Genomic DNA, 24,479 nt, shown 5'->3' on the forward strand with positions numbered 1-24,479 from the left:
TCCAAACCGCTTGTAATCGGATCAGATCGAATCGGATTTTCAAAAAAAAGTTCATTCAATCCAAACCGCACCGCACATAAATTAAACGTTCGGATCGGATGACTTTTTCTCTTAAAATCGAACCAAACCGCACCACGAACACCCCTAAAATCTACTGCCTTTCTTTTTTTGGCTTTGTGGGCCAAACCCAATTCAAAAAAGCAAGCGAGATAATATTTAATATGATACACCATGCAGGAAAGAGTGATTAGTGTTTTTTTGGGTGGTTTAATAGGAGAGCTTACAAAGCCCAATACAAAAGATGGGATAAAAATAAAAATGAGAGTCATGTAATATCAAAAATATAAATTTTATTTTGTTTTATTTTATTTTAAAATATTTATTTACATTAAATATATTCTTGACGCTAATTTTTTAAAAAAATTAAAATTAATTTGACAATAATTTCATAAAAATAACTTTTAAAATAAGTAAATTAAGCGTAATTTTTATGTATATATGTACAAAGTGTCCAAAGTCCATGGGGCCGACACTTTCAAAACAAGTTATTTGACCTCGTAAAATAACTTGACCAAATCGAATTCAAAAGAGAAGTTTGCAGTAACTTATTACGAAGCTGCAAAAACTCAAAAGTAGCTACAACAAACAAATTCAAAGCAAAATATTAAAAGGATATTTGTTGATTCACATAAAAACTATCACAAAATAAATTGTTGAAAATATTTTTAAAAGAGCTTGCAGTCATCATGCAAAATATTCAATTACAGCTATTACAAAATAAATTGTGTAAATGCCCACAAACCGAACCAGAAAAATACCAAATAGTGGTCAGGGTCGGCAACAACTTCATCTTGAGTCGCACGAAGTGTCTCGGTAGGGAGTGTCTTGGCAAGAGGATTTAAAGAAGAGGGAAGATCTTCATCCATTCGAGTTGAGAATTTCTGAGAAGTTTTTTCAATTTGAATGCCCGGTATCTTTGGATCTCAAGAAGGGATGTCATCTTTCACGAGATAGACAATCTTCCTGTTGACCACAATCCTATCAAAGTCAATAGGAGAGAGGTCTACTTCGAGAGCCAACCTAGAATTGAGCCTTTAGGTTATTGGTCATTTCATCCATACCTCGGGCAACCGACTCTTCCATATTTATATAGTTTTCTTTCAATCTGGCGACTTCGTCCTTTAAATCTAGTTTCTCCCCGAAGACTCGAATATGATTTTCTTCATCCTTCTTCTTCAGATATTTTGCCATGACACATGGAGTTTCAGCTTGTTTTGAATTTGTTAATTTGTTAATTATTAATTTATATTTTTAGTTTAATAATTTAATAATATATTTTATTTTATATTTTTAACTATAAATAATTAACTGATGACTAAAATAATAAATTATGATAATTTTTTAATATTTTTATATTTAAATATTTAATTAAATTACTTAATTAATATAATTAATTTATCGTAATAAATTATATTTAATAAATTAAAAAATATATTAAAAAATACTTTTAAAAATATGCACATTAGTTATTATAGAGTACATCCACCATATAGATAGATTTCTCTCCAAAACAACAGTCTTCTTCCAAATAATCTGATATCATCCTCTACGTAAGCTATAACCATTGCAGCAATTGATCACAAATCATCCATGCTGGCAATCCATTAACAATAATAAAACTGGTGTTTGTAATTGTAAAGGACTAACAAGATGCACGTAAGAAAAGATCCAATATCAAGTTAATTGAAAGAAAAAAAAAATAGGAGCAACTTGATTCGAAGGTTAAAAATTTGGACTAACTTTAGCATTCAATCTATCACCGTCCTGGCGTCCTCGAAGCTATAGTTAGAGTCACAGTCACGACTCACGACTCACGATTAGCTTATGTGACGGGTAAGCTGTTAGTTCTGGTGCCAACCACCGTCGATCAACGATGCCGAGCCACCACCAACTCCACGTTCCTCTCCGCAGTAACCCTTCCTCCTCCTCCTCCTTCGCCTCACTATCTTCCAACTCTTTCCTCTCCAAGATTCTTCTCCTCCTCACCCTCCTCCCAGTTTCCTTGGCAGCCATAGCATTCGTCCTCCAATGGCGAGGTGGCATAACAGATCCAGCTTCCCTTTTGTCCCCTCCTGGTTCTCACCACTTCCCTGGTATGGCAGACCCTTCTCCTCTCTCCCCCCTCTCACACTCCTCCTCCGCCTCCGACTGTCTTAATCTTGGCCGCACCTCTTCCCCCTCCTTCCCTTACTACCACAACTGGAAACTTGACTATGCCGCTAATATCAAACCTAAGGTTCATTCTTTTCTTTTCCTTTTTTACTTCCGTGATTTGTATTTTGGTTTGGGTTATGCCTATTTTGACTAAACTTTTGTACTTTCCAGTTCCAACTGAAGAGATTGGCTACCTGGTACTGTACTAGTTTTGATTTTAGGGTTTGGTACATGTCGAGTTTGTAGTTCTCAATCACTTCAAAGTTCAAATTTTGAACTATTTAAAGGTGTTTTTGCTTTTGCTGTTTCATTTAATCATGTGATGTGTCCGTTTTTGCTCTGTTTTGATGGGAAACGCGGGGAATTTTCATTTATTATTGTTTCATGGATAAACAATTTGGATCTATCCTTGTTGTGTTGTACATCGCTCACAGTACATCATGAATCCTGATGATTTCTGTTAGTGATGATGCATTAAGCTATATATCTATGTTTGATAAGTTGTTTTGTAATTTGAAATCTTTGTCATTGTTGTAATTTGCTGGTACTTGCTAGTTGTTGATTTTTGGTTTTGCTTCTGAAATCCTGTTATCAACAAAGTATAAAAGGAAGATTGTTTAGAACTCTGTTTGTCTTATCTTACAAATTTCTTGAAAGCATTGCTATTGATCTAACTGCATTTAATTCTTGATGTGCAGATCTGTATTACGACTAGTACATCGGCAGGGCTAGAACAGATTCTACCTTGGATGTTTTATCATAAAGTCATTGGAGTGACGAACTTCTTTCTCTTTGTGGAGGGTAAGGCTGCTTCTCCTGAAGTATCAAAGGTCCTGAAATCAATTCCGGTAAGTTAACTAACTTGGTAGTTGGTACCTTATCCATATATCAGAACCAGAACACGTCTTTGGATCTATTTTTGTTTTCTGACTTTCTAATCCTTAATAATATATTATTTTTATTTGGTTATCTTATTTCATCAGGGTGTCAAGGTTGTATATAGAACAAAGGAGCTGGAAGAGCAACAAGCAAAGAGGTTTTTACCAATTTCTTAACAACTCTTATCTGTTGAATTTATTTCTTTTAGTTTACAAATTGTAGATTGTTCTTGAGATTTTTCAATTCCTGAGAGACCCTAAATCTTCAGCTTCTAAGATAGTTTTGTTATTATTATTCTTTACATCGTTGGTTGCATCAGCCGAATTTGGAACGAGACATGGCTAGCAGGTTTCTTTTATAAACCATGCAATTACGAACTTTTTGTGAAGCAATCCCTCAATATGGAGATGGCTATTGTCATGGCAAGGGTATGGTTTTGCAGCACACACTGTTTAATAAAAGTTGTTATCATTTGGTGCCTACTTTAGATAATTAACACAATATTTTCCACGTTTAAACATCAGGATGCTGGTATGGAGTGGATTCTTCACCTTGATACGGATGAATTAATACACCCAGCGGGTGCTCGAGAGTATTCTTTGAGGCAGTTGCTTCTTGAGGTTCCAGGAAATGTAGACATGGTCATATTTCCCAACTATGTGAGTAGAATTTGCTGGTTCATGCTTCCTTCATGGAACTGGTAAGAACTTCAGTGGTGTAATAATGCTTGTGTCTATGGTTTTCAGGAGAGCAGTGTTGAGCGAGATGATATTAAAGAACCTTTTAGTGAGGTAAGTTGCTGAAGCTATACATAGTCCTTTGCCAGAAGTTTCTGTTCTACTTATTACTTAACAAAGAACCCTTTGGAGCACCTGAGTTTGTAGAATCACTGAATAACAAAAGGAATTTTGACTTTTGGAATCATGAAGATCTATTTTTCTATTTGGTTTTACTTTTAAGGCTTAGTAGAGGGAAAAGAATCACTTAATTTAGTTAGAGAAGATATTCGTAAAATAGCTCCCTTGCCTTTTATATACAGCAGAAGAAAAGTTAGTGGGGAGGGCATGAGTGAGGGACGATTCTATTATAGGGGAGAGAGTTGAGAATGTATATGAGAGACGTGAAGGGAATTAGAAGAGGGAAGGAGGAATTTAGACTGGGCAGGACCTTAGGAGAGTGGTAGCTTCTCTAATGCTACCTTGTTCTCTACTTTTTCTGTGTTTGATTCTTCCATTAATACGCTCACAGAGACTGGAATGGTATTACCCTGATGCCTTCCACCTCCTCTGTTCTTTCTTCATGCTCACTTCAACTCTCTCCTCTATACAACTGCTCTTTACACTTTCTGTCTTTATTCTGGTGCGTATGCCTAGTCTTAATATATGTGGTACGAAGCTATTACACCTTGCTATACACAGTACTGGTATACTGTATAGGTACCACTTACCCCTTTCCACTTTCACACTCACGAACACCCTGAACTTTTAGCATAGCTAACAATCACCTGTAATAGTCATAACTTAATGCGTCAATGAACCTTGTAGCCATTACTGAACAACAATTATTGACCAGATTTAAAAGGCATAGATTGATTTCAACGGTTCAACCAATTATTGTGCAATGGAATGAATTTTAAATTACTGAATTTGTAATCTTAGATTTTAATTGAGCAGTACTTTGTAAAGAGGAAACCGATAAATCATATATTGGTTTCCTTATAAATGCAGTTGCATGTTTTGGCATTGATACTTCTATCTCCATTTTCTCCTGATCTGTTGATTCAGGTATCAATGTTTAAGAAGAATTATGACCATCTTCCAAAAGATACATACTTTGGCAATTACAAAGATTCTGTACGTGGGAATCCAAACTACTTTCTGACTTACGGAAATGGTAAATCAGCTGCCCGTATACAAGATCATCTTCGTCCAAATGGTGCACACAGATGGCATAACTACATGAAATCCCCAAAGTATGTTCTGTTGATTGATTATATTTATGTCTCCCCTTGATGTTTTTTCACTTATGAATTCCATGATGTTCTCATGAATTATGCTAGTGAGATCAAGTTGGAGGAGGCTGCTGTTTTGCATTACACATATGCTAAATTCTCAGACCTCACTTCCAGACGTGATCGCTGTGGTTGCAAACCTACCAAAGAAGATGTAAAAAGATGCTTCATGTTGGAATTTGACAGATCTGTGAGTTCATGAACTCTTTTTCCACCTTATTCTTTTACTTTCTTTTCTGTCCACTTAACCACTTGGTTGAATATTGGGGAAAAAATGGGATTTGTCTTACCCGTGCAGTATATAATTAGATTACTATAGTTTGAACTTAAGGTTGACCAATCGTCACAGATTCTAGTTGCTAAAAAATAGGGAAAAAATCACACCTCTTAATTCCCTCAATTGTTGGACCCTTCTGCTCTGTGCTCCCATTTTTTCCCCCCCAGCTATGAGAATCAGGTGTATATTCTGGAATGAAATTTCCATGCAAATATCCATTTATGCCATATAAATTTCAGGCTTTCATCATTGCTTCAACAGCAACTGAGGATGAAATGTTGAAGTGGTATGTTGGCTTAAATTCTTGATTTTTACACATGTTCTCCATCTCCTTTGCTTTTTCTACCAAAATCATTTAGTTTTTGCTTCCTACTCCAGGTATAATGAGCACGTTGTGTGGGGTGATAAAGACGTGAAGTTGAAACTGCTGAGGAAGGGGATATTGACTCGCATATATACTCCCATGGTAAGCATATTCATTATTTATTCAAAAAAGTGGATCTTATATTTGATATGGAAAAGAATCTGTTAGAACCTGGTACCTCAACAATTTTAGAAGTAGAACCACCACAGAAACAGACCAAAATTGCAGAAATCGATAGAACATGAGATGGAAAAGAATCTGTAATAGCCTGGTACCTCAACAATTATAGAAGTAGAAAAACTACTGAAACAGACTAACAGTTGCAGAAATAGTTAGAACAGTAGCAGAATTAGAAGAATATAGCAGAGAATTGAGATGAGATGAGATGAGATGAGTGTATTATTTATTGTAAGAAAAAGGGGGATAGTAAGATGCTACCTTCCAAGAGACTACCTCCCTGCAGGGCCCGATTCTAGTCTATTTTCCTGAATGATCTACTCGAAGTCTCGAATCCTCATTCTCATTCTTCTCTCTATCAGAATTAGCACACATTATGTTAGGGACTTGGGTATTATGGGGTGCTCAAAGTCTCACATCCGGTAGTATGCGATGCTTGATATTTTATATAAGGAGAGTGGTTCTTCCCCCTTATCAGCTAGCTTCTAATTGTGGTTTCCCACTTTCCTTAGATACTTAACACATTACTTCTCCAAAACCATACATTGGATATGTAACAGAGTCATATGAAAAGAAAGAAGATACTAACACTAATATGTCAGCATTTGGAAAGTGATCTAATTTGAAGATCTATATTCTTTTTTATCACAGTTAATTCGCATTTAGAACAATTAAGAACTTATTTCCACTAAAATAATACTACATGAATTGTATTTGTTCCCTTCCCCTTATATATCTTTATAACATAAAGTTGCTTTCCCAACGTATTCACATTCAGGTCATAATACAAAGTTTGAGGGAATCTGGGGTCTTCAGCTCAGTTATTGCATCTGCCCCAACACTTTCCAAAGAGAATTTTTTGCTCTCTATCGATAGTAGCAACTCATCAAGAGCTGATGCGTCTGCATCACTCCCTAGAAAGACTGTAAGGACCTTGGAATCTGAAGCTACCGCAAGGAGAGTTCTGGATATTGAATCTGCTGCATTTCATGAAATGGCTGTTCCGCCAATGTCTCCACCAGAAGTAGAAGATAATGAGCCCTATTCTCACTCTTGAAGTCTTGATCAATCTTACACCATTTCCTTCCCCTTCCATCTATATATATACTATGTCCAATCATATGCAGCGGAAGAAGAGCAAGTTTGCTGCATTCTCTAGCTATCCAGAAACGTTTGATGCTTCGTTGCTATCCATCTAATGTACGAGATTCTTGTGGACATAGTTGTCTCTAGCATTGGATGGCCCCTTATGAAAATAGTTGGAGATGTATCAGCAGGAAACCTAAAGTGCAGCGGTGGGATTTCTTTTTTTTAATCTATTTTTTGTCATACAATAGTAAGACTTGATTGTAAATGTGTGAATTATTTTTGTATGATAAATGGTTGCTTTATGTCGGATCTGAGCACATTTGTGGTTGAAATTTATCGTGGTATATTTTCATGACCCGACATGACTTGCACTATTAACACATTCCTAAAAAGAATAATAACTAAATTTATAACACCTCTCTTCTAATTTTTGGGATTTTTCCAAGTCAAGGTTGTCTTTCTGTGGCAATAATAAACGTCCAGGCCTAAACATGAACATTCTCCATATTATGGTAGGGATATTTGGGATTTTATGTGAATGATAATATTAATAGGTAAGTTGTGGAAATATTCTATGTCATGGTCCCGACAGGGCATGAAGTACTTGTAACTTTGTAAGTAGAAGAGTTATAAGCTTCAATGATTTATATCTGAGTTTAGGCAGCTCAGGGAAGACGTTGTAGTCCCATGACAACTTTGAAGGCTCAAGCTAAGGTGTAGTTTTTGTCTCTGATCTTGACGTTTCCATGCTCTCAGATCGTTGATGTTCCCCCTTCTTGATTTAGTTTTAACTTTCTTGTCCTTGAACTACTTTACTTTTTCATATTTGAGTTCGTCTTTTTTACATAAACCGTATTAAGCTAGTGCGTTTTAGATACAACTATTTTTCATAAAAGGACATCTAAGCTTGAAGGGCAAATTGATTAGATTCAAAGGCGTTTGGAGTTTGCTCATGTTTTGACAAGTGATTTCTATTACTCTTTGAGCATCAACGTTACGTGTTTCAAGCATGTAGTGGTAATGAATGAGTGAAGACAGTTAACTAAGTAGATGTATTTGTAATAGATATCGTCAATTCTGTGAGCACTCCAACTATTTAAAACCTTCCTCCGCCACCATCAGAATGGTATGTACCTTCAAGCTTCAAGAAAGTTATTCCATTGAAATGATTATACATTCAAAATTTTCCCTTGGACATTATTCATCTTGCTAATGTACAGGTTAGAGGACACGCTTATTGATCTTTACTTGTCTGACTACAAGACAGAGAATAGCACAGCTGATACGATGACAGTGCCCTTGGAAACAGATGATGGATCTGCGGAAATGGATAGTCTCCAGTGGAAAAAACACTTGAGAGAATAAAGTGTGGTCTCTCACCTTTAATTCTATAAGTGGAAAATTTCAATCTGCCCCTATCACATCTCGTACGAGTCAAAACAGGTTTGCGTTTTTCACTTTTATTTGTTATTACTTAGCTTTCTGCATATCATGAAGACATGAACTATTATGAAAATACACGAGATGTAATGTTATCATATATTTCATTTGGACTTGACATATAAATTTCACTTTAAATGGAGTAATTTCAGTAAAATGATAGTGCCAGAAGTAATTGTTATAACTGAATATGGCTGCTTGTTCTTTTAACAGGACAAATGTACAGATTGCGAAATCCTAGTGCCAGATATGTGGCTTCTCTATCAACTTATGACTCTACGAAGATTGGGATTTTCCTAAATTATCATCTTAGAGAAAGATCCGCCGTCCTTCAAAGTCTGGGGAAGGAATTGCTTTGGCTTCAGGTGAAATTCTCATAGAGAAGGATTCGTCTATGTTGCCAAATTCTGTCCCTGCATCCGAGGTTTGTAGTCTGATTTTGAAATCTAACAATTAATTCTTGTGTGATGGATGGCTAAGGGTATTAATGTCTATCTATAAAAACTATGGCAGCAAATGAGATGTAAATACAGAGAGAGGGCTGCTGAAAGAAGAAACTTGCATGGCGGTTTTGGTGTGGGCTATGGACAGAAGAATTCCGAGGGCAGTTATATTGATACACATCGTCACCCGGTGCTAGCTGTACACAAGAAGCTGCATCAGAGGCCTTGGAGATGTCATTTGGATCTGGAAGTTATGCTAGAAAACTACTCAAAAACATGGGTTGGAAGGAGGTATGTTCTTACTGTCTACGAATGTTTTTAACTTACTGAAACATTCGAGAATTTCTATTTCTTTCATAATTGTTTTGTTCTGCGATTTGAAACTACCAATGTCGCAAAGCTTATACATCAATAGTTCAATACCATTAGACGGCATTTATTTGTTTTGGATTAAGCCATTCACGATTCACCTAACATGCGCAACATTATTTCATGCTTAAATTAAAAAAGTTAGTTTTGTGATTGCAAGAATAAACTTATCATATAATCTCTTTAAAATTTAGGATTTGAGATTTGTCTTTTATATTAACTGAAGTAACGTTATATGCTTACATCTAACAATAATGCAGGGAGAAGGGCTTGGCATTTCGACCAAGGGCCTGTTGGAAACATTGGAAGTGCAGGCTTGGAATGGCCTCGTCGAAACTGATAAAGATATTGCTCACTTGCCAATGCACTATTGTTCTACTTATCATTCTATAGAGTGAGTGTAGAGGCTATTTACAGGCAGCAATACCGCAATAGCTAATTATTGTGGGAACATTTTTTTTTTTTTTAAGTTAGATCTGCGCACCCTCCCGTGTAATTAGTAACAGTTGTAATCGCAAAAAGAGTAATAATTAAAGAAAAATGTTATAATGTTTTATATAAAATTTACAATCATCGGCAAAACTAAATATCGGAAAAAAAAATGAACGTTTGCTGCAAAATTGGCGTCAGATATACTAGTTGGCAGCTTCCTTAGGTACTTCCGGCTTATCACACTCAATAAAATTTTCTGCTGCATCCGATCTTCCATCTTCCATCATCAAATTCTTTTGTTGGAGCTTTTGTTTCAGTTTTTGAATCTCCTGATCCTTATCTTGTAATTTTTCCTGCAATATTACAACCTGAGCAAAACAAATCCACTTAGTCTCCGCCTAAAATATCCTGGAACTATTAATTTAAAACAATCAACCATGGAAGAAACTTGTGTCTATCTCTCGACATAACATGAATACACCATCATGTTCAAAACAAAAATCAGAACATCCAAGTCCCTTATGAACAATAATTTTCACCAATTTTGACAAATAAGATGAAGCATGAAGCATTTTATAACTAGGCATGCATAGCAATCCTTAAAAAATAATAAAAAAGGAGGAAGGGAGAAGTTAACCGTTTGATTGGATCTTTCCACATCATTTGTCAGTCCTTGCATATGTTTCTGCAACCCTGTAGTCAGTGTGAAGGATTAACGCTATATGTTAATTTCCAGTGAGATTATATATATAAGTAATCGAATACATAAATATTTTTCTCTCAGAAGATCCATCTTTTTAGACAAGAGGAACGTAAGGCAGCATCTTCCATCCGCAACATATTTTTAGCATAGATAATATATTTTATATGATTAATTCTGCCAACACACATATCATTGTTGATTCCATATCTCAATATGTTAAGAAGGAAACTAAGATTACCAATGTACCTAGAAAAGCTAATACATGAGTCAAAGGATCCAAAAGCTAAAATATAATGAAATGGAATATCATTCAACAAACCTTCAAACTGGCTTCTGATTTGTGCATTCTGGGACTTCTGCAATGCAACTTTCATGGCTAATTCATGAATCTGCACAGGAAGAAAACAGAAGGGGAAAAGATGATAACATGACAATCAATGCATCAAAACAAAGAATACCGATTACCGAGTTTTATATTTATGTGAATACATGCAAGTGTAACATTAGTTCTAGTGCTAACACAGTACATCTATGGAGAGAAAATGGTGACAACAATATGCATCAAGCGGTGTGAGAGCAGCACCTTTCCCTCAGAAGCATGATTCCCAACCTCCTCATTTTCTTCCTGCAGAGTTCTACATTTAGCCATCAGCATCTTCCCCATCTTGCTTTGAGTAGTAAAGCTTACTGCATTTATGTTATCTTGCAACTCCTTCACTTTTTTCTCCTTTTCCTCTACTAAATTCTATCATCAGATGAGAACAGTTGAGAACATGTTAGGTAAAAACAAAACAAAAAACATGTAACCACTAATTGACATTATTACAAGAAGATATACATATAATTGGAATTGAGGACATGTGACGACTATGAATACACTAAAAAATATTAGAAGACTCTTGCCTATTCTAATATGCCACCTTAAAATCTTATTTTTATACTTTAAATCCATCCTCCACAAAAGAATTATTCACATACCTAAAATACAACACCTGTCTATATTCTTCCATCTCAATTTTTCAAAAGTCTCTTAATAAGTTCTCTAGTAAAAAGGGGACGCAATTTCTGCTAACTATTAACACTGTTAATCATGGAGATAAGATGTTTTTTTACACTAAATCCTCTTGGTGCAACACATGGTGTGACATACATTTTGACCACCTCCATGTGCAAGTCACCAACAAAGTAAAAGATAGACCAAAGTTAATTCAATACAAGTCAGCATCGAGCTGCATATAGCCAAACTTCATTATACAGTAGTCAATATCTAATTAAAAGTAACAAACCTTTAAACGCGTGAACTCTTCATGAATAGCTGGATCTAGTAACAACCTTCTTGCCTGAAAATTATATTCACAAGATATCAAGGCACAAAGGACAAGCTTGCACAGGTTTAGTTTGTATTCCAGTTTTTTTAAGGAGCAACACTGCTTGTTTGCACAGGAAAAAGTGTATATCTAGAGTGTCACACTTAACATCCATGTTATAATCATACCTGCATTGAAGGTGGCTTGAGTTGTGCTTTTAGATCCCGCACAGCAGACTGAGTTTATAAACAGCAATAAAATAGTTAATTTGATCATGATAACAATAAGAGGAATAAATAAATAATAATAGAATAAAAAGCATATCTGGCTTTTTTGAGCTTGATCACAAGGTGTTGTAAGATTATACGATTCACAGGGCATCGTGATAGTTTCATCTTCATATCAATAACAACTATTAATCAAGTAAATGGCACTTTCTTATAAACCTATCTAGTACTTAATTAATGAAGAGAATAAAATGAAAAGTTTCAATCGGAAAGTCCACTGTGTTAAGGATAAATTATACTACCCTACCTTGTGGTTAAAATATACTAGCCACAATATCTAAAAGAATACACTAACTTCTCTGAAGTTAGGTTATTTGACAATTCACATCCCTATATTTTGTAAAATGCCACTCTTTCAAACTACTTTCATATTTAACACTTGTAAATAGCTAACGAAATACAACTTGACTAGCATTGAAGAGTGGGTAAATTTGTTAGTATTCTTAAAAGGGTGGAAATAAATTTTACTCAGGTGGTCAAAGTTGATGTCAGAAAGAAATGTAATTGCACATATACAGCCATGCTATAGAAAAAATCTTATTTTGAGCATGAAACCTTCAACTCTGCTATCTCTTGTTCTCGTTTTGCAAATGTTACAATGAACGCAGCTTCCTTTTTCTTTGCCTTTTCAAGCTGATAACAATAGATATATGTCAATGGTCAATGATAATTGATAATTAATCAATGGATAGTGAACTACATCAACAGAAAAAGAGGGCAGATTAGATTCTAAACCTGCTCTCTTAAAGACTCTTCTGAGGATTTCAGGGCCTGAAGATAATCAAGCAACATTTTGGGCTCTGGAAACAACAAACGTTAACTAATAGTTCACGGATAAATTTATAACAAAAAAATAAAGCAATTGTGTACAAAGAACTAAAACTTGAACAATTAAAATGCAGGTGTATATCACAATTAACATGCCAAAGACAAGGAGCAAACTAACCAGGAGTGGCACCAGCAGGTACACAAGGCTCATTTTGAATTGAAGAATGCCAACTTTGAATCTCTGATTTAGCAGCCTCAAGTTCATTCTGGAAAATTCACTGATCAAGTCAATGATTTTTTTTTTTTTAAAACAATTAACTATGAAGAGTAGGCTGCAACAATACTTTGTCCACATGGTTACAATACAATAGTTATAAATGAAGCCTTGCCATTGAGAACCAATCATGAATTCATCTCTTAAATTACATGAATTGTAACTAAAGTCCACTTTTAACATGATGACAGATAGTAAATAAATAAAATAGTAAAAAAAACAGAATAATAAATATTTAGACAATAACGTGTGCACAAGAAAGATAATGGTAACAGAGGGGGCAAATTCCAATAATGGAAGAAAACGTACTTGGCACGTTGCAAGTGTATCCTTACAGTTCTGAAGGCTGTCAATAACAAGATTCGAAAGAATGAAAGGAAAAAGAAGGGTTAGGCACAAATAATTTACTGCAATCCTGGCAGTGTACAATGTCTAACACAAGCTGTATACTATGAGCTACCTCTCACGAAGTGACAAGATCATTCCTGTTGTTACACCAGAAGCAACCTCATCGGTTTTTGATTTGGTCTGCATTACAATTTGCAGTTAGAATTTGTGTTTTAGTATTTTTCATTTGCAAGTAAGCATATAACTAGTGAGCCATCTTAAACACATCAACACACTTCACCTATGCTAACTTCCCTTACTCACCAATCAATACAATAGCAAATAAAAATCACAATCATCCCCATAACACTATACTACCCCGATTTTCATTGCGAAAAAACACAGCAATGTTTCTCAAGCTACCTCATTCCTCAAAGCCAATACTTACTCCACAACTTTAATTCAGCTCTGCAAAGAGAAAAACAACAACCAGTCCTATCCCCATTAGCTGGGGTCATACATCATGAACCAAGCAATACCATTGTATAGAGTCATGGACAACATATATCTCACACAAGCCCTAAAAATCTAAGCTCCTTCTCAATAGTTTCATTCATCCATAAATTTCCTACGTCTTCCTCTATTACTATGGCCTATTTGCATACCCTCATTTGGATTCCATAAGCTTAATATCTCAGATCACGGTGCCAATAATAAATTCTAATAAACTACAAGGAAATAACACTGCACCATAGCTATCTATCACCTCTAGCTTTTAGCCTAGTGGTAAATGCTAGCATTGCAAAACAAATTCAATTCATGGATACAGTGTGAAAGTTAGAGTACCTTCTTAGGCGCAAAAGGATCATTATCATAATCTTCATCGTTGTAATCCGGCAAAGGCCTCTTATTACCTATATCACACAAACGACGATAAAAATCCACCAAACACATCTTAAAATTTCGATAACGAACACTGTTACCTAAACCGAAAACAACTAAACAAACAAAAAGAAACCTGAATGCCTTGCAGGGAATCCGCCTCCGAAATCAAAATCCTGTGGAATTCGGAAGAATTGAGAGCGATTGAAAGGAAAACGCAACACAGAGAGAGAGAGAGAGAGAGAGAGAGAGAGAGAGAGAGAGAGAGAGGTAGGGAGGGAGAGAGAATACTCACATCGTCAAAATGTGCAGGAGAAGTCATAACTGCAGAAACAAAACCCTATAAATTACGATTCTGAGAGAAATTGAATGGGAGCTGAGCTGAACGGAGCTGAACTAGTTTTGGTTATACCGAGTGTTTTCACTTTTACTACCAAGTACGGAGTACCAATCTAAAAACATGAGAAAGTACCTATGAAAGTTTCCAATTACAATTGTTACCAAAAGAAAAACCCAAAAAATGCAACTTAACCATTTTTAATCCTAAGCTTCCCTGTATTTCCTATCATGGTCACCAACCCAAAAAATATCAACCATTTGACAAAGAATTCATGGTTTAGTAACAGTTTTCCATTAGCATCTATATTGGGCCTGGTAACGATAAATTCACAGCTTAGATATTCTGAACACATGAAAATACATGGATTGTGTAGATCATATGACCAATATGATTTCTTTCTTGATTTTTTGTAAAGTGGGTTCTGTTATCCCTTTCTCCATTTTCTTTCTCTTCATCTTAATAAAATTCTTCTCTCATGAAAAAGAAATAGATAAAAATAAAAATCTCTAAATGGATGAGCAATGAGCAGTGACAGAGTCATCAATCCTCAATTTAATTAACAAGATTAACAAGATTTTCAAGTTAAGCAAGAAGCAGTGAGCAATGAGCAACGACAAAGTCATCAATCATCATCAATCACAGGTTCACAAGAACCCACGGCGTTGCAAGAACCGGACCGGTAATTGAACCAGTTAAGTAGGGTTCAATGGTTCAACGGGTTGAACCATTAAATATATAATAAAATTATTAAAAAATTAACTCCCCCATATGTGAATTCCTGCGAGTCAATCAAGTCACTCTCCAAAACATCCAAAATATGTATCCAACTTAAGAATTATAATCATAATTCAACCAAATCATATGAAGCCATATAGTAAATTCAATGCAGAATTGTGGCAATGTTTCTATTTTGAATCAATAACAGCAAAACAACAATTCACCAAAACAAATACAACATATTGGATTTAAAAATCAATCACAGCAGAATTAATAAATTAAACAGTTGAATTTATAACTCAATCTCAGCAGAATTAATTCAATATCAACGGACTGAATTCAAATAAAATTTCAAAACATTAATATCTCAAAATTCAGCAGAATCATCAATAATACATCATATGCATGTTCAGAATAAATTTCAAATTTCAGAGGGATAGAGTCAGGGAGATAGAATCAGGGAGAGTTAGAGAGTGAGACTTGAGACATGAGAGGGTTGAAGGCTTGAAGCAGAGAAGAAGAGACTTGAGACCTGAGACCTGAGAGGGTTGAACCAGAGACAAAAGACTCCACGCGAAGAAGAGAAGCAACGACGGAGAAACAACGACGGCGAGACACGGTGCTGAGCAGAGAAGCAGAAACGACGAGGAGGGGAGAAGCAGAAACGACGCACGGGGAGGAGGGGAGAAACAGCGACGACCCACAGCGAGGAGCAGAGAAGCGGCGACAACCCACGGCAAGGAGCAGCGACAGAGAGAGCTCGGACAGAGAGGGCGACAGAGAGAGAAGGGAGAGAAGGGTTCGGTGATGAGTTTGAGCTCTGAAGGGGGATGGTGGGTAGTGGCTGTTCTTCGAAGAGAAGAGAGGATTATGGGTGGTGGCTGGAATTCGAATTCGAATTGGCGGATTAGGGTTTTCTGCTGGGGGAGAGAGAGCGAGAGAGAGAGAGAGGGGTGGGGGTGTTACGCGCTGGGTTTTTTTTTTCTTAAACGGCGCCGTTTTGACTTGGAGTAATGAACCGATCCAAAAAACCGGTCCGGTCATTCGGTCACCGGTTAATTACCAGTTCGATCAATTTTTTATTGATTTTTGCAAGATGGTTTTAGAAGTCAACCGGACCGACTAAAGGATCGATTCTCGGCTAATCTAATTGAACCGATCCATCCAATTCTCAGAAAATTGACAATTATTCAACCCAACAATTACAAAGCAACAACAAACATTAAAAAACATTCTAAAACAGTAACCAGAAATGACACTAAACCTACACCCTCGGAATTTGTTATTGTTCTTACGCTATTACTTCGTTAATTGCATCCTTAATCTCATCACTATCCTCTTCATTAAAATTTACTTTCTTTTTACTAGTTTTACTTTTCTTAACCTCTTTCAATAAATATTCCATTTGTTTTTCTATGTCATAAGGGACCTTAGAACACTTCTTAATATCTCCCCCTATCTTCAATTCTTCGCCAAATATTTTTTTCATTTATTAAGTCCCCACCCCAAAAGTACCCAGACAAAATAAGCATTGATAATGCTGTTTTCTATTTATATTTTGTAAAGCAATATATTTTCAAGCAGGATCCGTTTTTTTCGAATATTAGAAGTTTTTGATTGACTATCATTAGATCTAGGGGGAAGAGAAGGTTTATTCGAAGCCGAATTATTCTCAGCATTATTATTCTTAGGTAGTTCTTGGTTGGTACTATCATCCATAACTAAAAACTATCACCAATCCAATAATAATACAATCTAATTACAATATCAAAGCAACTCATTCTAACCTAATAATCTCAACAAACAACATCCAAAATTATCTAAAATTATTCAATTATTCAATTATTAATCAATTATATAACAATTAATCAATGCCTCAACAGCAAAGTTTAACACCCAATGACTAATCAATTATCAATGCTTCAACAATTAATCATGCTTCAAGTAATCAACAGCAAAATTTAGAACCAACAATTAATCAATGCTTCAACAATTATTATTACAAAAAACAAAATTTATACTTAGAGTTAAAAACTGAAAGCCTGAAAAAATATAGAGATGGCGGGGACAGTGGCTGGTAAGAGGCAAGATAGTGGCTAAAAAGATAGAAGGGTCGAACAAAGCTGGCATCGGCAAAAAGACACTGTGTGACAGAAAGTGGTGCAGACGGTGATTGCAATTTTTGAAAATCAAATCGAGTTGACTTCGTAACAAAATGTGACTGCGCGAACAGAGCTGGTTGACATTAGCTCCACGGAAGTTGCGACGGCGACAGTAGTTGGACAAAAGTTGCGCCGGAAGCTTGAGGAGAGTAAAAGTAAAGACTGGAGACTAGAGACATAAAAAATGAGAGTGAAGACTCAAGAGGAGAGGAGTGAGTGGGTGACTAAAATTTCCTTTTCAGCATTTTAAAACACAACGTTTTTGCCAAATTTCAAAAACTGATTGAATTACAGTTCGGTTTGACCGATCAATTTTCAACCGGTTCAATTTGTAAATCTGATGATTTTGCCTTCTGTCCAAACCGTGTTTGCCAGCGGTTCCCGGTTCGAACTTTCAGAAAATTGGTAAAAAGGCCACGAATGACCCAACGCGAGAATCACAGCACCGTTTTGTCTCAATTACGTAAATGCCTTAAGTGGCAGAAGGCGGTAGAACAACTGAGCTTTCGACGCCGGCAGTAGCAGAGACTAAAAAAGGTCACTGCAAAATGTCGCTGGTCGATTACGCTTCTTCTTCAGACGACGACGTTGAGGAACCCACCGAACAAGAACGTAAAGAAGATCAGAAACCCCATCTTTCTCAAAACGATGCACCGGCGGCGCCACCTCCTCAACGCAACCCGTAATTTCGGTCTTCTTCCCTTCTTTTTGAACTCAGCATTTGATTGATGTAGCTTTATTATTTTTTAATTTCTTTTTACGGTAGTTTTATATTCTTTTACTTTGAGAGTGACAGGGAGATGAATTTCTGAATTATCATTCACCGTCATGCGTTACATTAGTATTTCCATGTGCTATTAGGCTTAGTCCGAGAGAGAAATGCAATGAATACAGAAACTTGGTTGTGGAGTGGAGACGGAGGCACAATTTTTTTCTTGCTTAGGAGTCACAAAATTTCTCTATTGCTGTATTTCCTAATACCTAGAATAGAAAATTTCCTTCTCAGTTCCTCTGACTATATATTTCTGTCTCTGATGTATCTATACAAGGAAAGAGAAAAGAGGGAGTGTGGTTGATGATTACCAAGCATAAACTATAATGCCAAGGGGAGTGTTACAGATATTGAGGCAGAGGGAGTATGTGTAGTTTAGAAATAAGAAGCTGCTGTTAAGGAACTTCGAAAAATGGACAATCTGGTAGGAAAAAGGGTTTTTGGATTCTTTTCACTCTCTTATCTCTTTCTAACTCAGTTTCCTCAAAATGGTATATGAGTAGACTTTTTGGAGAGGTCTTTAGCTTTGCACTTGGTTCGAGTTTAGCTAGAATTCATGGTGGTTTATGGCTTTGTTAACTTATCATAAAATTATTTTCGTATGCTCGCCGAAGCTGTTCTTCTGTGTCTTTTTCAACTACCTGTCTTTTATAGATGTTAGATTTCGGTATTCAGATTGCCCTCTACTTTTCATATGTTTATGTTTTTTTTAAAAAACCCTTTTTCTCTTCAATCTTTTTCTCTAATTTTATATGATGATTTCCTTTGGGTAAATTACAAAGAAGGAAGTTTTTGGCAAAAAGAATTTAAATTTTAAGGCAATTGAGCGGTTATATAGTTTTCAACTCATCATTGTAGCAACTAGAAACAATTCACCTGTATTGATGAACATTGTTCTCGTCAATAATTAATTGTGCAATTTTGAATTGTAGGAAAAAATCTGGATCTACATCTGATCAGCAGCCAGAAAAATTATCACATTCATCTTCACCTTTGGTTGAGAAACTGCCAGATGCTTCACTTCTCCTGAATTCACCTGCGGCCTCAACTAATCTGATGAATGCTAGCGACCACTCCTCTCGAGTTGCTGCTGCTCTAGCTGAAAATGCTTCACGTAAGCGAGACTCTAATGGAATGGCCTCCTCTGCTGTTCGCAGCAAAGTTCCCCGAGGAAACATGGTTCATACTAGGAATGTTCCAGATACTTCAAGTGGTATGCTGGTTCCACCTCAGATTAGTGGAAGGTTAGCACTTAACAGTGACATGTTATTGTGTTTTTTGATAATCCCTCCTTGATGATTTTTCGATCCTTTGTTGCTAACTTTTTCTTGAAGTTATGCTGATTTATTTGTCCTTTTTTATATCTTATTGAAAACAAATAGTTGATCCCGAATGAATGAAGGTTCACATTGAGTCATTTTTAGACTGAAATTTTAAACCTAGATGAGGTTAAGAGTTCGTCTATACAAAAGAAAAAAACAACTAAAAGAGTTATCTACAAATCATTGTTTTTCAATCTTTCAACAGGAGCTTTATAGAAAATAGATGCCAAATCTCTTGTCTTATCCTATAAAACTTGTTTGTCAAAAAATTTGTCACTGAGCATGCTAGAATTGCACATAAAGGAAATACTCCAAGGGTTTCATATATGCCACAATGAATTTGTCCCACACACACATCAGGGTACTTGTAAATAGGTTGTCAAGCTAGAAAGAGTTGTATTTGAGGAATAAGTTAGGAAGTGGGAAAAATGATTTACGAATAAAACTACCAGAGGATTCAAGAAACTGTAACCTTTTGTCAGGTCTAGAAGATAAAGAGATTTATCATGGAGCGCTAAGAGTATCGTAAGTTAACAGGATTCATATCATTTAGGTAACAGAAGAAGTGGAAATCCCATGAGAAAGTAAGAATCGTGAGTGTTGTAAAAGGTCTGAATTGTGGATTTGCAAGGAGATAGTTGGTACCCTTTACCATCAAAAGCAACATGCAGCTGTTGCTTCTTCTTCCTTTAATTCCTTTCTTTCATTTGATTTTGGAAATGCAATCAACAAATTGTAGGTTCCTATTAATCAGTTTGTTATTCTTCAAGTTTACATTGATATATTGATTTATTCAATGTCTTGTTAAACAGCCCAGTGTGTTTTGTCATTTGGTTCTGTTCACGTTCAATTTATATTTGCACACATTAGTTAGCTTAAATGATATGCTAATTTGTATTACTAATATAATATGGGTCTGGTGTGTTTTCCCAAAGGGAGTGAACAAGACAAGGTTGAAGGTAGTTTGGTGGAGGAGGAAGAGGAGTGATAAGGAGGTGAGAATAGGGGTAGGTTAACCATTATATTTAAAAAAAAAAAATTCAAATGGACTACATATATCTTTTTTCACAAAAGTCATTTTCTACACTCCCTTCATTACTTTGACTCTATTAGCATTCGCCATGTAATTAGGGCAAATTTCAATGGAGGTAAGAGGTAACTGAAATTTATCCTAGTTAAAATTGGTATATTGCAACACTCTTTTGAAATTACTGTTCTATTCCTAGGTTTCTGTTTTAAAATAATTCGACCATGTACAATAAACTAGGACTTACAGAAGGGTTTAGGTTTACGGAGTTTTTGAGGACGTGGTTTTATCTTACGACAATGCAGTTGCAAATGGTTTAATCTAAGGATTTAAATAGGATCCGAGGGGATTCTCACTTCTAATTTGCAATTTGTGCTCCAGATGACATTGTTTCGTTCTTAGACGAGAATACAAAGGGCTTTCGCAGTCCCCTCTCTTTTCTTAAGCTAACTGTATCCTGAACAAAAAGTACAAACAGAGAACGAGCTACACAACTTCCCCCCCCCCCCCCCCCCCCTCTTCTTCCCAAAATATCGTAGACACAGCCAGATCCCCCAACCCAAAATAAGGGTTAAGGGGGGAATCAAGGACAATAGCAGACAACACAAAACAGTATTGCTCCTGAGATACATGAAAGAACTTAAAACCTTTTGGCTGTCCAAGTGTCCATGATTTATCTTTGAAGTTCCTTTTCTACTTACTTTCTGCTATCTGTATTTGTCGATAAAGCCAGTGTTGCCTCCTCTTCAGACAGCTTTTCCAACTTTATCCTGCATGAAGTCAGAAAGTGACCGTGGATCATGCAATGCATCCACATCATCACATGGTCAAAGAGAAATTGTCTCCTCATTAAGTTCTTTGATAACGCAGCTGGGTAGAAATTCGTTTTCAGAACAAGCATTAAAAGAGTCATCCAATTTCCCTTTGCTTGAGTTGTTTTTCCCACCTTTTGTCATAAATAAATCTTATGGTTCATAAGGAGATTTATTGGCATTGCTAATTTACATTTGAGTCTTTGGTGAGTTAATTATTTATCTAGAGCCTATTCCTACAACCAAGCTGTATATTTATCTGCAAGTTTTAGATAATCCAGAAGCTGCAAATGTCTCTATTTCTTCAATTTAAATATTTACTGATATTCATGAATTTCTCATTTTATATTTCCAGGAAAAATGTCGTTACAGAAGACTTGAGCAAGCTATTTGTCAAAAAACACAGTTGACACTAATCATGATAAAAAGCTCAGTGGTTGGAATTTATGTGGAGAAACTAGTACCTGAAGAAGTGGTGGACTTTACTAACTTGGAGGTGTTTGCTTCTCTGAAGAATGTGTATTATTATGAGTATAAGAGTATTATTATGAATAGCCTTTGAAGTTTGTTTATTTCCTTAGGTTTGAACCGTACCAAACAAATCACAAACGTGTTAAGATTTTTGCATATTTGATATAGGATATAATGATATAATGATATATGATGCTTTGTTATAACATAAGCATTCAAAAGGTGTTCAAGCCATCGACATTATCATGTTTCGGCCGACAACGATTTCCACTGCTTTTCTAAATTTCCAAGTTAAACTGAATAAGAGTAGCATGCCATACCATAATAGTAAGTTAAGTTGGTGATCGTATTAGTAAGATTAAGTTATTATAACCTAGAGAGGAGGGGTAAATCACGTAAATAAAATAATAAATTCCTAGAGTAGTTTCTTATATTTACCGTTTTTATCAATTTGGTTCCTCATATCTCAATTGCATTATAATGATTTTTGAGATTGAGTTCTAGATATTATAATAGTCTCTGAATCTGTTTTCAGCATTGATTTAGCAAACATAGTAGATTGGGCACTCTTTTGTCGCGTTGGACTAGTGTGAAACAACGTTGTCGTTTGACGTCCAAGAAAAATTGAAACGACATCTTTAGAATTAATTCATCCGCAACACATTCTTAAGAATATTTTTTTTTTTGGTGACACATTCTTAAGAATTTGATCTTTCTAAAGCTTTCTCTATATTTTTCTTGGTCTCCCTCTCTTCAGTCAACAGTGTCTTTGCTTGCTTTGAGCTCTTCAATTTATCTTTTTTTTTTTGTGTCTAAATTTTTCCTCAAGAATTGTAGCAGTTATATCATGAAAAGAAAGATAATAAAAAAATTATTAGTTAAATTGATGATGAATTGATCATATGAATCTGGTATACTTTAAAGTAGAAATTTTATACATCTATTTTCTACTATTTTGTAATCTAATTATTAGAGTTAGAAACATAGTGTATTTAACTTGTTGATGCGATCCATTACTGATGTGGATTTACTTATTCGAAAAGTATAAAGTCTTCTCTTCAAAAATATCTTGTTGTGAAGTGACTTGACTTCATATAATTATGATTGATAAGCAACAACACTACTCGAACACGTGACACTCAACCCATCATACCCGGTCAAAACCGATAATTACCTGATCCGGTATGGGATAGGTTTTTACCGACGCATGTTTAGGTTTTTGACTTTTTGAAATGCTCACCCCTACCCATCCCGATATATATATATATATATATATATATATATATATATATATATATATATAAAACAAAATTATTAATAATATGTTGTTTGACATTGTATCATTCTTATATTTTTAATTTAGTTTGTTATGTATACAATCAGGATTATGTAAATTTTGAAATTTAATTTTGTTTGTTAGATTTTAATGATGACAATTGACAAGGGCGAGATGGATTAGGAGCCTTTTACTACCCACTAGTATGGGTGGAACGGGTTATACAGTTTATTATAGTATCTGGGATGGGGTCGGATAGAGTAAAATTTCGTTACTATCTACCTCACTGTCATCCCTAAATATAATTTGGTGAGAACATTTCAATTTTTTTTCTATCTTTTTTTTTGCTACACGTGATAAGACTAAATTAACCGGTGCCTAGAGTATGTTTGCACCGACATTGTCATTCATCTCCTTTCAATTTTTTATTTGTAATCTTAACGAGTCTACTTTCAATTACTGCCAATCAATTGTCTTTTCTTATAAGGATTTTTATTTTCAATTTTCATAAGAAAAAAAATTATTCCCACTGAATTTCTGATATCATACTTTGCTGCTATGTTTTTAAAGTTTAATTATTCTGCCGATCTTTATAGTTTCACCGAATTTTCAATGAGGTCTCTATACTTTTTTCTTTTCAATTGAGTCTCTATATTTATATTATATTAGATTTTGTAATCAAGTCTCTACCGTGACAAAAACGTTGGAATGAACAGAATATTCCGTTAAACAAAATGAATATACCTAACACTTGACTGAATATTCTGTATATATAGTTTAATAGAATATTCCGTTAATTTCAACATTTTTGTCCCGGCAGGGACTTAGTTACAAAGTCATCATGGTATAGGGACTCAATTAAAAAGAAAAAAAGTATAGGAATCTAATTAAAAATTCGAAGAAATTATAGAGACCAGCAAAATAATTAAACATTTTTTTAATAAATAGTAACTCACAACAGAAAAATTATTAAGAAAAAACCGTTAACTCTAATATTATTGTTAAGTACTAAACAAATGACATAACTAAAATATATAGATGAAAAAAAAAAGAAATAAAATATAGAAAGAACTAAATAACTTTTTTTTTGACAATTATAATTTAGTTCTATTATAAAGAGATTACAATAATTCTCTCGCTTGATAAAAAGAGAATACATTTTTCTCTAAATACATAAAAACAAACTACTCAAAAAAAAAAGTTTATTTTAAGCTATGGTAACTTGATGAAAAAATGAGTTGAGAAAATTCAATTTATATGTGAGTGTCTGTTAGGTAAACTATCTGTAACATGAGGTAACTAATTTTTCTCTACTTCAACCATCAAAATTAGGAGTT

The 24,479-nt window shown here is 35.0% G+C and overlaps 4 protein-coding genes across 6 annotated transcripts; 3 read left to right on the forward strand and 1 right to left on the reverse strand.

The window, feature by feature from the left end:
• Positions 1-522: 522 nt before the first annotated feature.
• LOC112707533 (glycosyltransferase-like KOBITO 1) lies at positions 523-7,426 on the forward strand. Its single transcript, XM_025759294.3, has 11 exons — positions 523-2,296; positions 2,913-3,062; positions 3,198-3,250; positions 3,413-3,521; positions 3,618-3,752; positions 3,840-3,884; positions 4,878-5,065; positions 5,153-5,294; positions 5,621-5,667; positions 5,760-5,847; positions 6,701-7,426. The coding sequence occupies exons 1-11, from the start codon at positions 1,934-1,936 to the stop codon at positions 6,977-6,979; spliced, it is 1,599 nt and encodes a 532-aa protein (XP_025615079.1). The 5' UTR covers positions 523-1,933; the 3' UTR covers positions 6,980-7,426.
• Positions 7,427-7,431: 5 nt separating this feature from the next.
• On the forward strand, positions 7,432-9,812 carry LOC112707535 (uncharacterized). Of its 2 annotated transcripts, XM_072201320.1 has the most exons (5): positions 7,432-8,137; positions 8,232-8,454; positions 8,665-8,875; positions 8,965-9,185; positions 9,524-9,812. In XM_072201320.1, the coding sequence occupies exons 3-5, from the start codon at positions 8,846-8,848 to the stop codon at positions 9,654-9,656; spliced, it is 384 nt and encodes a 127-aa protein (XP_072057421.1). In that variant the 5' UTR covers positions 7,432-8,137; positions 8,232-8,454; positions 8,665-8,845; the 3' UTR covers positions 9,657-9,812. The 2 variants fall into 2 exon arrangements, with proteins under 2 accessions (XP_072057421.1, XP_072057422.1); XM_072201321.1 differs by having other exon boundaries at positions 7,455-8,454.
• LOC112707534 (FKBP12-interacting protein of 37 kDa) lies at positions 9,776-16,256 on the reverse strand. Of its 2 annotated transcripts, none has more exons than XM_025759295.3 (15): positions 15,833-16,256; positions 14,539-14,567; positions 14,380-14,419; positions 14,208-14,275; positions 13,495-13,562; positions 13,344-13,380; positions 12,939-13,026; positions 12,728-12,792; positions 12,548-12,625; positions 11,894-11,941; positions 11,685-11,738; positions 10,982-11,143; positions 10,718-10,787; positions 10,333-10,388; positions 9,776-10,063 (listed from the first exon to the last, which is right to left on the reverse strand). In XM_025759295.3, exons 2-15 carry the CDS (start codon positions 14,563-14,565, stop codon positions 9,899-9,901), a joined length of 1,026 nt encoding a protein of 341 aa, XP_025615080.1. In that variant the 5' UTR covers positions 14,566-14,567; positions 15,833-16,256; the 3' UTR covers positions 9,776-9,898. The 2 variants fall into 2 exon arrangements, with proteins under 2 accessions (XP_025615080.1, XP_025615081.1); XM_025759296.3 differs by having other exon boundaries at positions 15,840-16,195.
• Positions 16,257-17,889: 1,633 nt separating this feature from the next.
• LOC112707536 (uncharacterized) lies at positions 17,890-22,077 on the forward strand. The gene is made up of 3 exons (XM_025759297.2): positions 17,890-18,144; positions 19,167-19,478; positions 21,751-22,077. The coding sequence occupies exons 1-3, from the start codon at positions 18,011-18,013 to the stop codon at positions 21,803-21,805; spliced, it is 501 nt and encodes a 166-aa protein (XP_025615082.1). The 5' UTR covers positions 17,890-18,010; the 3' UTR covers positions 21,806-22,077.
• Positions 22,078-24,479: the final 2,402 nt, after the last annotated feature.

The sequence above is a fragment of the Arachis hypogaea genome, chromosome 8 (genome assembly GCF_003086295.3).
Source record: "Arachis hypogaea cultivar Tifrunner chromosome 8, arahy.Tifrunner.gnm2.J5K5, whole genome shotgun sequence".
NCBI classification, from domain to species: domain Eukaryota; kingdom Viridiplantae; phylum Streptophyta; class Magnoliopsida; order Fabales; family Fabaceae; genus Arachis; species Arachis hypogaea.